Source organism: Anomaloglossus baeobatrachus, chromosome 2 (assembly GCF_048569485.1).
Source record: "Anomaloglossus baeobatrachus isolate aAnoBae1 chromosome 2, aAnoBae1.hap1, whole genome shotgun sequence".
Lineage (NCBI taxonomy): Eukaryota > Metazoa > Chordata > Amphibia > Anura > Aromobatidae > Anomaloglossus > Anomaloglossus baeobatrachus.
Genome location: NC_134354.1, coordinates 569,914,357 through 569,926,875, shown reverse-complemented (window position 1 = coordinate 569,926,875; position 12,519 = coordinate 569,914,357). Strand labels below are relative to the sequence as shown.

Genomic DNA, 12,519 nt, shown 5'->3' with positions numbered 1-12,519 from the left:
TGAAAACTGAATAACATGGGGCCCTAAATGAGTGGAAGGATTAAAGATTCAGCCTGAAAGTAAGCACAACTTTATTTTGGTGAACTGAAATAAATCCCTAACATATTGTTTTGATGACAGGGGTACCATACCATTAAAAATACTGTGGGTCTCTTGTGTATATCTATCTAAAAACTGTTTTTCACATCACAACAGTTCAGCTATCATTTTTGCAATAGCATTTTAACAAATGCTTACCTGATTGCTTGCAGTGGGCAGAAAGGACAGTTTGCTCTAAGAGAGCTTTGATAAATGAGAACCTGAAACTTAGAGAAACACTTCTGCATGAAGAAGTATGTGATCTGTCTATGCGCCCTGTGCTCACATTCTTAAAGATTACAGTAGAGGATGTATGCAGACGTAAGTAGCATAATATATAGAAAGGCTTAAAGGGAACCTGACAGCTGATATATGCTGCCCAAACCGTAGGCAGCATGTATCAGCCACTAGCTGTATTATCCCAGCCAGGTAGGTCGGACTTAAAAACTGCAGCGTTTCAGAGAAAAACTTACTTTTAATAGTCACAGGGGACCGATCTGCGCAATACACTAGTCAGACAAGGCAGGTCACTAGCAGTTTTCCCAAACCACTGACATTGACTGACCTGTCTCTACCTATGTGCGTGTATACAAAACAAGAAAGCCTGCGGAGACACCATCACATGTTTCTCAACCCTGGCAGGAAATTAGCCAGGTCTTTCACCGGGAAGGAACAACCACGGGAAAGGCAGTCTCCAGTCAAGGAGACCACCTATGCCAAACATGGTATTCATCCACAGACAGCTATTTCGGGGTATTTGCCCCTCATTAGTGTGGAGTAGGAAACTGGCTAGTACGAGCAATGCCTAGTAGAAGACTACATAAGCAAGGATGGCTGACCTTAGGGAGATCAACATCCAACACTGCGGAAACACCATCACGTGTTTCTCAACGCAGTGATTCTAGAGCAATGCCCCCTGGGAAATATTCAAAACAAGAAAGCCTGCGGAGACACCATCATATGTTTCTCAATGCTGTGCGTGTATAGGCAGAGACATGGCAATCCAGGGTAGTGGACAGGGAGAAGCCACCGGGGACCCACTTTTCTAACTAGCTTGAAAGGGGCTCAGTCCCTGGCAGCAATGAAAAGTATGCAGCAGCGTTTTAGAGTGAAATATACCTGGCAGGTATAATGCAGCCAGTGGCTCATACATGCTGCCCAAGGTTTAGGCAGTATGTATCAGCTGAAAGGTTACTTATAAAGTACGGTAGATGTTGTCTACTCACGTGAACTTTAATAATCTTGCTGTTGAAGTTATTGAGCACTACAGTCACCTCCTCTTGATCGGATGGAGAATCTGTTCCCATATGTCTAGAACATAATGAAAAGGGACAATAACTCAAATATGGAACAATGGCATAAGAAATAAAACGGTTCTCATACATAGATCGACAATATGTGAGTTTTAAGACAGCTGCTGTGCAATGTCATGTTATTAGTCGTCATAATTTTGTTGCGCATTTCAAGACCCCTGGATACACAGTTTTAATGTTAGTTGACTCTTATATTGGCAGGATCGGTCTATCATCACTTTAGGTATGACATATTGGGAGCTTAAGCTGGACACACAGGACACAAATAAACAAATGGATGGTTACAACCATGACAGTAAGGCCTTGTGTGCACGCTGCATTTTTTGTTGCGTTTTTGGATGGTTTGTTGTCCTTAACTGTATGCAGTCCTCCACCAGCAAAGTCTATGAGAATTCAGAAAGGCTGTGCGCACGTTGCTTCTTTTTTGCCTGCAGTTTTTGGTGCAGAAAAAAGAAACAGCATGTCAATTATTTCTGCGCTTTTCCCTGCCTTTTTTCCCCATTGATTTCAATGAAGTCATGAAAAAACGTATGGAAAAACACAGGTAGCTAATTGTTTGCGTTTCACTGCGTTTTACCTGCGTTTTGTCTCTTCGTTTCGGAGGACTCGCAGATCAATTCCCCGCTGACTCAGAGCTTGTGGGGGATTGATCCACGGTATCCAGTCAGATGCTGGTCCCTATATAAAGTCCACTGGGTCCATAATCCGACGCAAAGGGGTAGGAGCAAGCGCTTCATACTCAACGATCACCGGGGTGGTTGTCAGACTGCTCCTGCGGCAGCTCTTTGTTCTTCCCGAGCCAGCCGCTCATTAGGCTCATAAATATTCAGTGCTTTTCCCGACCACATGCGACTGCGATTGGTTGCAGTCAAACGTGCCCCCAGGCTGAATGACAGCTGTCTGACTGCAACCAATCACAGATGCCGGTGGGCGGGTCTATATTATACAGTAAAATAAATAAATTAAAAACGGCGTGCGGTCCCCTCAATTTTGATACCCAGCCAAGATAAAGCCTCACAGCTGGGGGCTGGTATTCTTAGATTGGGGAGGCCTATGGTTATTATTCTGCCCCCAGCCTAAAAATATCAGCCTGCAGCCACCCGGAATTGCTGCATCCTTTAGATGCGACAGTCCCGTACTTTACTGGCTCTTCCTAATTGCCCAGGTGTGGTGGCAATCGGGTTAATAAGGAGTTAATAGCAGCTCATAGCTGCCATTAAGTCCTAGATTACTGATGGCAGCCATCTATGAGACACCCTCCATCATTAATCTGTAAGTGAAAGTAAATAAACAGAAACACCCCATAAATCCTTTATTTGAAATATGAGACAAAAAAGCACCCTCTTTCTCCACTTTATTAACCTCCATACACCCTTCCAGGTCGGACATAATCCACACGAGGTCCAACGACGCTTCCACCACTGCTACATCTGATAATCACAGCGAGTGGCCACAGAGCATGACTGCCCGCTGTAAGGTGATTCACTCAGGTGAGTCCTCCACTTGCGGCTCACTTCAGTCGCAGTTGATTTGTGGTCACAGGTGGAGGACTCCAGCTGTGTCAGCAAATCACCAGAGTGACAGAAGTGAGCCGTGCGATCAGTACGACATCACTCAGGTTAGTCGCAGCCACAGGGAATGAACTCAGGTGAACCTGTGATGTCACTGCCGTGACATCAGGGGTTCACCAGAGTTCATTCTGACACCCTGTGGCTGTGACTAACCTGAATGATGTTGTGCTGATCAAACAGCTCAATTCAGTCACTCTGGTGATTTGCTATCACAGGGGGAGAACTCCAGCTGCAGCTAACCTAAGTGACGTCACCGCTGATAGAGCGACTCACTTCAGTTGCAGCGTGGAGCTCACAGCCGGCCGTTATATTCTAGGGATGCTTGCTGTGAGCGTCACATGTAGCAGTGCTGGAAGTGCCATGGGACCTTATATGGATTACTTCAGACCTGCAATGGTTTTTTATTTATTTTTAATAAAGGATTTTTAGGGTGTTTGTGTTTATATACTTTCACTTACAGATTTATGATGGGGGTCTCATAGACACCTGCTATTACTAATCTAGGACTTAATTCATTATTATCTTGATTGCCACCGCACCAGGGCAATGAGAAGAGCCAGGTCCAGCACCAGAATTGGAGCATCTAATGGATACGCCACATCTGGGGTGGCTGTGGGCTGGTATTGTTAGCAATCCAACGAGGGCAGGCACAATGATTCCAGCATGGCCATTGACTTAAGACGACAGAACCGGGGATTCCCAGCCAGTCTCCCACACTGGTACTTGCCAGGGATCAAACTAAGTAACGTCTGCGATCCGACGAGGGCAGACACAATGACTTCAGCATGGCTATTGACAATAACCATGGCCCTTCCAACCCTAATAATATCAACCCCCAGTTGTCTGCTGCACCATGGCTGGTTTTAGAAAACTGAGGGGACTCCACGTCTTTTTTTATTTTTAAATAAATCAAATAATTTAAAAAAAAAATGTGGGATCCGCTGAATTTTTCATAATCAGCCAAGGTACAGCAGACAGCTGAATGTTGCAGCCCGCAGCTGCTGCTGTTCCTGTGCTGCATATGAAACATTGGGGGGGACCCCACGTCATTTTTTTTTTACCTAACAATAATTAAAAAAACACGCTGGCCAAGATAGCTATGCCTCTATCTATCGAGCTATTCTGTTATTTCTTTCTATCTTTTCTACTTGTTCTTTCTCATTATCTATTCTATATGTTCTTAATTTCCTTCTATTCTATATGTTCTATCTATTCTATATGTTCTATTTTTTCTATCTATTCTAGCTATCAATTATCCTATCTTATTTTGTTTCGCCTTTAAAAAAAACGCAATAACAAAAATGCACCGAAACGCGGTAAAAACACGGCTAAAATGCATGCGATCAAATATTGTGAGCAATGATAATAAACAACCTATTACTAAACATTGTTCTCCATTACTGTGATATACTGCCCATACATTTCCTGGACAGTACCCAACTGGTGTCATTGAGTAAACTAGTGCCAACATATAGCCATATAGCGTAAAACACATTACAGTATCTTATACCACACCCAGTTCTGCCAGCTTATTTGATTTCTACCTTTAATGTGGAAATAACACAAAACGAACAAAGAAAACCTTTTCCTTTTGTTTTAGAATGCATATCCAACCATTCTTTTCTGGAACAGGATTAAATATTAGGACTTAAGGAATCTATTTTCCTTGACTGGTTTTCTGCTCATGACACTTGTAGATGATATTGATTCTAGCAAAAGTTGAAACACAATTATAATGTGAAACTTGCTGGCATAAGCCAGGGAAAATAGGCTCCAGGTCAGACAATCTTTTAAAGGCTCTGAGAGATAGAAGATGACAGCAGTGTATTATGGTATATATTGCTGCTATCACTTGTGACTAGTGCACTGAGCCTAATCAGTCTTGGTGCATGTCCTACAACATTTAGGATAGTAAAAATGAAATACTTTTATTCTGGTAAAGACTAATATTTAATATAAGTACTGCATAACATGCTCATTGTACAAAACTTTACATAGGGAATTCACAGCCATGGCCAAAAGTGTTAGCACCCTTGATATTGTTCCAGAACATGAAGTACCGTATTTTTCGGACAATAAGACGCACCGGACCATAAGATGCACCCTGGTTTTAGAGAAGGAAAATAGGAAAATAAAATTTTAAGCAAAAAATGTGGTCATGACACACTGTTATGGGGCGAGGATCTGATGCTGACACTGCTATGGGGGTAATGTCCCCAAATTCTCTACTAAGGTGCCGCATCCTGGTAATGATCCTCCTGCCTTGAGTATATATTTATGTCCCTCATCCTGGTATAGCCCCCTCTTGCTATATACTGCATCCTGGTATGTGCTCCCATCCTGCTCATATACGCCATCATCCTGCTCATATACGCCATCATCCTGCTCATATACGCCATCATCCTGCTCATATACCCCCCCATCATCCTGCTCATATACCCCCATCATCCTGCTATATGCCATCATCTTGTTCATATACTCCCATCATCCTGGTATATGGCCCCATCCTGCTCATATACCCCCATCAACCTGCTCATATACCCCCATCATCCTGCTATATGCCATCATCCTGCTCATATACCCCCATCCTGCGGCACACACAAAAAAATAAACGTTTACACTCACCTTTCCTCGTTCCACGCAGCATCGCTCCTCCTCCTGTCTGTGCCGGCAGTGCTGTGTTGAGCCGGCCACGTTCCCTGCAGCACTGCGATGTATTGTCCTCTAGTCTGCTGGCGCGGCTGTGAAGACACACGTGCGCACAGCGATGACGTCCTTGCTGTGAGCACCGCTAGTCTACAATCCACACAGCGCGGCAGGCAGACTGGAGGACATCGCGGTGCTACAGGGGAACGGTGAGTACATTGATTCACTGCACCCCGTGCTGATGATGATGCGCGGGGGCAGTGAATACAGCCGAGCATGATCACTCCAGGCTGTAGTTGCCAGGGGTGATCACGGCCGGCTGTTAATTATGAGCGCGTCCCCGCCCATCATCCCGCCCACCTATCAGCCCCAGCTTCAGCGCTGAGAGATGGGCGGGAGGATGGGCGTGCATATGTAATGAGCGGGCCCACGTGGTCACGGCAGGAGCTGCTGCTGCCTGCTCGTGCCCCCGATGACCCGCTCCACCGCAGCACCCTCATTCTCCGCAGCCATGCCCTACATTCAGACCATTAGACGCACCCCCACTTTCCCCCAACATTTGGGGGGAAAAAAGTGCATCTTATGGTCCTAAAAATACGGTTTTACTCCCAAAAAATTATTGCTATTACACGTTTTGTTATACACATTTATTTTTTTTGTGTATATTCAAACAATAGAAAAAAAACCCTGAAAAAAAGGCTGATTGGACATAATTTCACACAATTCCCAAAAATGGGCAAGACAAAATTGTTGCCACATTTCCAAAATTGTGCATAAACACCTCTGTTTCAAGCATTTGATGTTCACTCAAACTCACCTGTGACAAGAAACAGGTGTGGGCAATATGAAATTCACACCTGAAACCAGATAAAAAGGGGACAAGTTGACTATATCTTTGCATTGTGTGTCTGTGTGTGCCACACTATGCATGGAGAACAGAGCGTAGAGAAAAAAACTGTCTGAGAACTTGAGAACCAAAATTGTTGAAACATATCAATAATCTTAAGGTTAGAAATCCTTCTCCAGAGATCTTGATGTTCCTTTTTCCATGGTGCACAACATAATCAAGAAGTTTACAAGCCATGGCACTGTGACTAACCTCCCTGGGCATGGATAGCAGAGAAAAAATGATGAAAGGTTGCAACGCAGGAGAGTCCTGATGGTGGATAACCATCCCCGCAGCCCCGTTCAAGTTCTGAAGAAATGCAAACTGTTCTGCATCAGAGTCAGTGTGAACATTGAATGAAATAAAACACTGTGGACGGAGACCCAGGAGGACTTCACTGCTGACAGAGATATTAAAAAAGATAAACTGCAGTTTACCAAAATGTATGTAAGAAGAACTATTTCTGGTAAAGTGTCTTGGAGACAGATGAGACAAAGATTGACCTTTTTGAAAAAAAAAATCCTTCTACTCTTTATCGTAAATGGAATGAGGCCAACAAGGAAAAGAACACAGTACCAACAGTTAAATATAGTGGAGGTTCAAAGATGTTTTGGGGTTGTTTTGCTGCCTTTAGCACTGGGGCCTTGATTGTGTGCAAAGCATTACAAAATTGAAGATTATTAAAGGATTTTGGGTCGCAATTTAGTGCCCAGAGTCAGAAAGCAGGGTTTGGGTCTTAGGTCATGGGTTCTCCAGTAGAACAATTTTTTTCAAACACACTTCAAGAAGTATCCTGAAATGGATGGAAACAAAGCACTGGACAGTTCTGAGATGGCAAGCAATGAGTCCGGATCTAAATTTCATTGAACACCTCTGGAGAGATCTTGAAATTGCAGTTGGGAGAAGGCACCTTCAAATATGAGAGACCTGGAGCAGTTTGCAAAAAGAAGTGGTCCAAAAATCCAGTTGAGAAGTGTGAGAAGCTTGTTGATATATAGAGGAAGTGATTGATTGCAGTTAATTATTCCAAAGGGTGCAACCAAATATGAGGGGCTGCTGAAAAGTCTTTGGCTTTGTGATTTTTTTTGTTTCTGTAGTAACAAATGTTACATCACATGAAAGGCTTATGTGTCTAATATAGGTTTTAAAAATCAGCTCTGAAGGCTAAAAGGCGTGACAAGCTGTCCAAAGAAATCTTGTTCCTGCAAGACAATGACTCCGGTCACACTGCACAAGCGACCACGGCAAAACTGGCAAAGTTGGGCTTCCAGTTGGTTGACCACCCACCTTATTCACCAGATCAAGCTCCTTCTGACTATCATCTGTTTCCAAATCGGAAAAAACACCTCAAGGGTACCAAATTTCACACCATTTCTGATGCAATGGATGCTGCGATTGCCTGGTTTGAGGCACAACCGAAATCCTTTTTGCTAGGCTTACAGAACATGGAATACCGATTGTAAGAAGTGTGTTGACATCAGTGGAGAGTATGTGGAATAAATGTAAAGTTTCATCATCCAATCTGGTTTCTTTCTGGGTAAAGCTAAAGACTTATCAGCAGCCCCTCAAATTAAGTTGATAGTGCCAATAATTTGTCCAGCCCAAATGTTTACTTGTGTGTGAAATTATGTCCAAGTTACCTTTTTTCTTGCTTTTTTTGTGTGGTTCTAATACACAAAAGAAATAAGAAGGTGTATAACAAAACGTGTAATTGCAATAATATTATTATAGTAGGATATGTATAGGCACAAGTATTTTTTTGCATATAACTATATTGTAACTGAAAACAAGAATGACAACTTGGAACCTAATCCAATGTACAGTAGTAGAAGAAACACATTGAGTTTATTGTTTATCTAGAGAAGCTGGGAAGCTATGCTCGTTGTTTACACAGTTAATGTAATGTCTTCCTTTATTTTCTCTCTGCATCAATTAGTAAAAGTTACTATCTATAGGGAAAATGCCTTGTTTCTAGTGTTCCCTGCTATGGCTTGCAATTCAGCGGTTTAACATTGTTTTTTTCCATCATCTATTGATTATATAATTTACTTCACTAATATAAAATAAAGTTTAAAAAGGTAGCATATTACAAAAAGAAAATATGTATACAAACAACGTCATCTACAGGGAGCAATTTTGTCTGGTTATGGGTTGGAATTAATTTTGAGGGCTGAATTACTTTTACTTTCTGGTATGGGGATCGGTTAGTGGTCTGAATCACTTGAGGGATCTAGTTATGAGTTTGAATTAACTTTGTGGTTCGTCAGGAACCTGAATTAAACAACGGTCTGGATTTTGAATTATATTTACCCTCTGGTATGTGTACTTTTGCTGTTTGCACCCAGGTGATGTTGGTGAAGTGTGTGATAAGGAGACTGATACTCTATAGAGGTGATCTACAACGATGGGAGATCATAGTAATGGGAGTTTGCCTGCTGGAGCCTGAAACGTCCGCAAATCCTGCATCTTTGTGAGTGACTATTTTTTTTATGTTGCCCAATATACCCACGTAGAGCCCCTTCGGACATTTTCTATTTCCTATGCTTTCTCCTACAGTGCTAGCCAAAAGTATTGGCACCCCTGCAATTCTGTCAGATAATACTCACAAATTCTTTAGTATTATTAACTTCATTTATTTTGCTTGCAATGAAAAAACACAAAAGAGAATGAAACAAAAATCAAATCATTGATCATTTCACACAAAACTCCAAAAATGAATAGACACAAGGCACTCCCAAAATTCTTGATGCTGTGATTTTATTTAACAGTGGATGTGCATAAATAACGTTTTCGGTCACAGAAGACCTTCATCAGTTGCACATGGGGAAACTGGCTGGTGCTCGTGTCACAGCGCGGTATCCACCGCTGCATGCAACTCCAAAACATCAGGGAACCTCCGCCATGTTTGACTGTAGGGACCGTGTTCTTTTCTTTGAATGCCTCTTTTTTTTTCCTGTAAACTCTATGTTGATGGCTTTTGTCTCATCTGACCAGAGAACATTCTTCCAAAATGTTTTAGGCTTTCTCGGGTAAGTTTTGGCAAACTCCAGCCTGGCTTTTTTATGTCTCAGGGTAAGAAGTGGGGTCTTTCTGGGTATCCTACCATACAGTCCCTTTTCATTCAGACGCCGACGGATAGTACGAATTGACACTGTTGTACCCTCGGACTGCAGGGCAGCTTGAACTTGTTTGGATGTTAGTCGAGGAGGTTCTTTATCCACCATCTGCAGAATCTTGCGTTGAAATCTCTCGTCAATTTTTCTTTTCCTTCCACATCTAGGGAGGTTAGCCACAGTGCCATGGGCTTTAAATGTCTTGATGACACTGAGCACTGTAGACACAGGAACTTTCAGGTGTTTGGAGTTGGACTTGTAGCCTTGAGATTGCTCATGCTTCCTCACAATTTGGATTCTCAAGTCCTCAGACAGTTCTTTGGTCTTCTTTCTTTTCTCCATGCTCAATGTGGTACACACATGGACACAGGACAGAGGTTGAGTCAACTTTAACCCATGTTCAACTGGCTGCAAGTGTGATTTAGTTATTGCCAACACCTGTTAGGTGCCACAGGTAAGTTACAGGTGCTGTTAATTACACAAATTAGAGAAGCATCACATGATTTTTCAAACAGTGCCAATACTTTTGTCCACCCCCTTTTTTACGTTTGGTGTGGAATTATATCCAATTTGGCTTTATGACAATTTTTTTTATTTTTTTCATTGAAGACAAATTAAATGAAGATAATAATACCAAAGAATTTGTGATTGCAATCATTTTCAAGAGGAATCTGAGTATTATCTGACAGAATTGCAGGGGTGCCAATACTTCTGGATAGCACTGTACATCCCAGTGTCCCTAACTGCTTAGCCTCTACCTTTTCCCCTAACAGGACGCCAGCGCACTTGCTGTGTCTATTCTGATAAATCACAGAGACCATGTGAGTTTGCATTTCAGCTCCTATCCCTCCCACCTCCTTTACCACTTCCTGCTGCACCATTCCCAGAAGCTCACAATACTTGACTAGAAGTCCTTGAACATCAATTAAGATAAAATAAATTAAGATAAAATTGTAATTTCCCACCCATGTAGAGTGGTAAGAAAACATCACAGGGTGACACTAGTCAGTGAAGTGACTAACAGAGAAATTTAAAAGGAATCTGTCAGTATGATCAACCCTCCAAAATCATCACTATAGGCATTTTAAATGAAATGGAAATTTACCAGTGTGAGACATATAATAACTGACAGTCTGTTCTCCTGATCTTGCGGCGGAGTGGAGTGTCATCACATCTAGCAGTATAGCAGAGCTGAACTTTGTCTTATTACAAACACATCGTTGGGTTCACTGTAATCAGAAGAGCAGACTCTCATGTGAGTCACATGTAATAGACAGTCTGCTCTCCTCACTGAGCGGTCTCATTATAAACACTTCTAGCAGCTCTCCTCACAGTGCTGTCAGCACTGCTGTACTGCCTCCCCCCCCCCCCCCCCACATTGGCTGTATAAAATGAAAACTAAAGAAGTGAATGTAATCAACTCTACTCTAGGCAATTTGTAGTTACACACAGCTCTGTATTGAGATTAGACTGTCATTATTACATGTCTCACACTGGTATCACCCTCTTTCCTTTAAAATAAGCTCTGGAGGCAGATTCTCCGGCAGATCTGTGCACGGCCCATAAATCTTTACATTTTATTTACATATTAAGAGAAACTTTCTCTGGAGTAAGACATTGAATAGCAGATTTCAAGGCATTCTGTTATTCATCTTCCTATTACCTACATGCCCATATAGATTGCATAAGAGTTGATTCTACTGACCAGTTCCCTTTAATGCAAACAATAATGGGGAAATTAAATATGTAACTGCATAGTGTTAACTACTAGAAAACCTGTCATTTCAATTTGGTATACACACACGCACACACCTTGCTCATATGTGATCAAATGGCCTCCCCCCCTCAAAAAAAAATGAAAAAAACCAGACATTTTAACAAAATTGTCCCCAAAACATTTCTTAAACAACACTAATCCTAAATCATTCATTCAACAAGAACAGCCCAAAACGCTAACTTCTTATCAACATAATTTCTAGCCAATAAGGAGATTTATAAATTACCTTACCTAGTAAAAAAAACAACAACAAACAATTCAAGGAAATATCTACCAAGCTGAGATAAGTCTCTTGAAGTGTAATCTTTTCAACCCATACAGACTATTTTAGGATGTCCTGGAAGTAGAGAAATGAATCACCTAGTTATCACAAGTGGATTGATAGTCCTTGCTTTAAGAAGGTACAAACAAGTAGCGGATCAGTTCTCTCCATTCTAATCAAGACCCTGCTTGTTGAGGCTGACATTTGTGAAATGGGTTTTCTTAGCATGATATGATGTGAATGGCACTACCTCTGAATTTGCGCACAAACTGTACAGCGTCTAGGAGGATCATTATTCTGAACATGGAGACAAGCTTGGCAAGTTTCAAGGGTGCAATAGATAATTTTCTATAGCTGTGAATTGTGTATTTTGCTTGAAGAAAATAGTCTGACAATGTTTTGAAACTTGGATTAAAGAAAACAAATTTTTCTAATAAATGTATATATCATTTTTCTGATAAATATACATCAATGGCTTTAAACCAAACACTAACTTCTCTTATGAACATATCTGAAGAAAGTAATGACAATTTATGATGCAAGTGTGATGTACCACGTCCCAATGATGATTATATTATATGGTCAGTCTGCATACTGCTCATATTGCACACCGTGGCATCGTGTGATATTCCAATCTATTAGACTGGCATGCTACATAAGTATTATTCTGCTATCTATATTATTACGGTAGATCAATGCTCTGGCTGACAATACAAAGATTGTTAGATAAGTAGATATTAATATACATTATTCTTGCTACTATTATATGTGATCCTTGCAAAATATTTGATGAAGAGGAGGAAGTGGAACATGAGTTAAGCAGGAATAAAGTATCCACAAAGGATTAAAAGTAACCAGTCTTTAGGATTTTAC

The 12,519-nt window shown here is 41.5% G+C and overlaps 1 protein-coding gene across 1 annotated transcript in view; it reads right to left on the bottom strand.

The window, feature by feature from the left end:
* The window catches only part of UGGT2 (UDP-glucose glycoprotein glucosyltransferase 2), a 518,153-nt gene that overhangs the window by 89,807 nt on the left and 415,827 nt on the right, over positions 1-12,519 (bottom strand). The window contains exon 30 of the mRNA XM_075336749.1: positions 1,305-1,389. Within this exon, the coding sequence (XP_075192864.1) occupies positions 1,305-1,389 (85 nt within the window). The remainder of the gene's footprint in view (positions 1-1,304; positions 1,390-12,519) is intronic.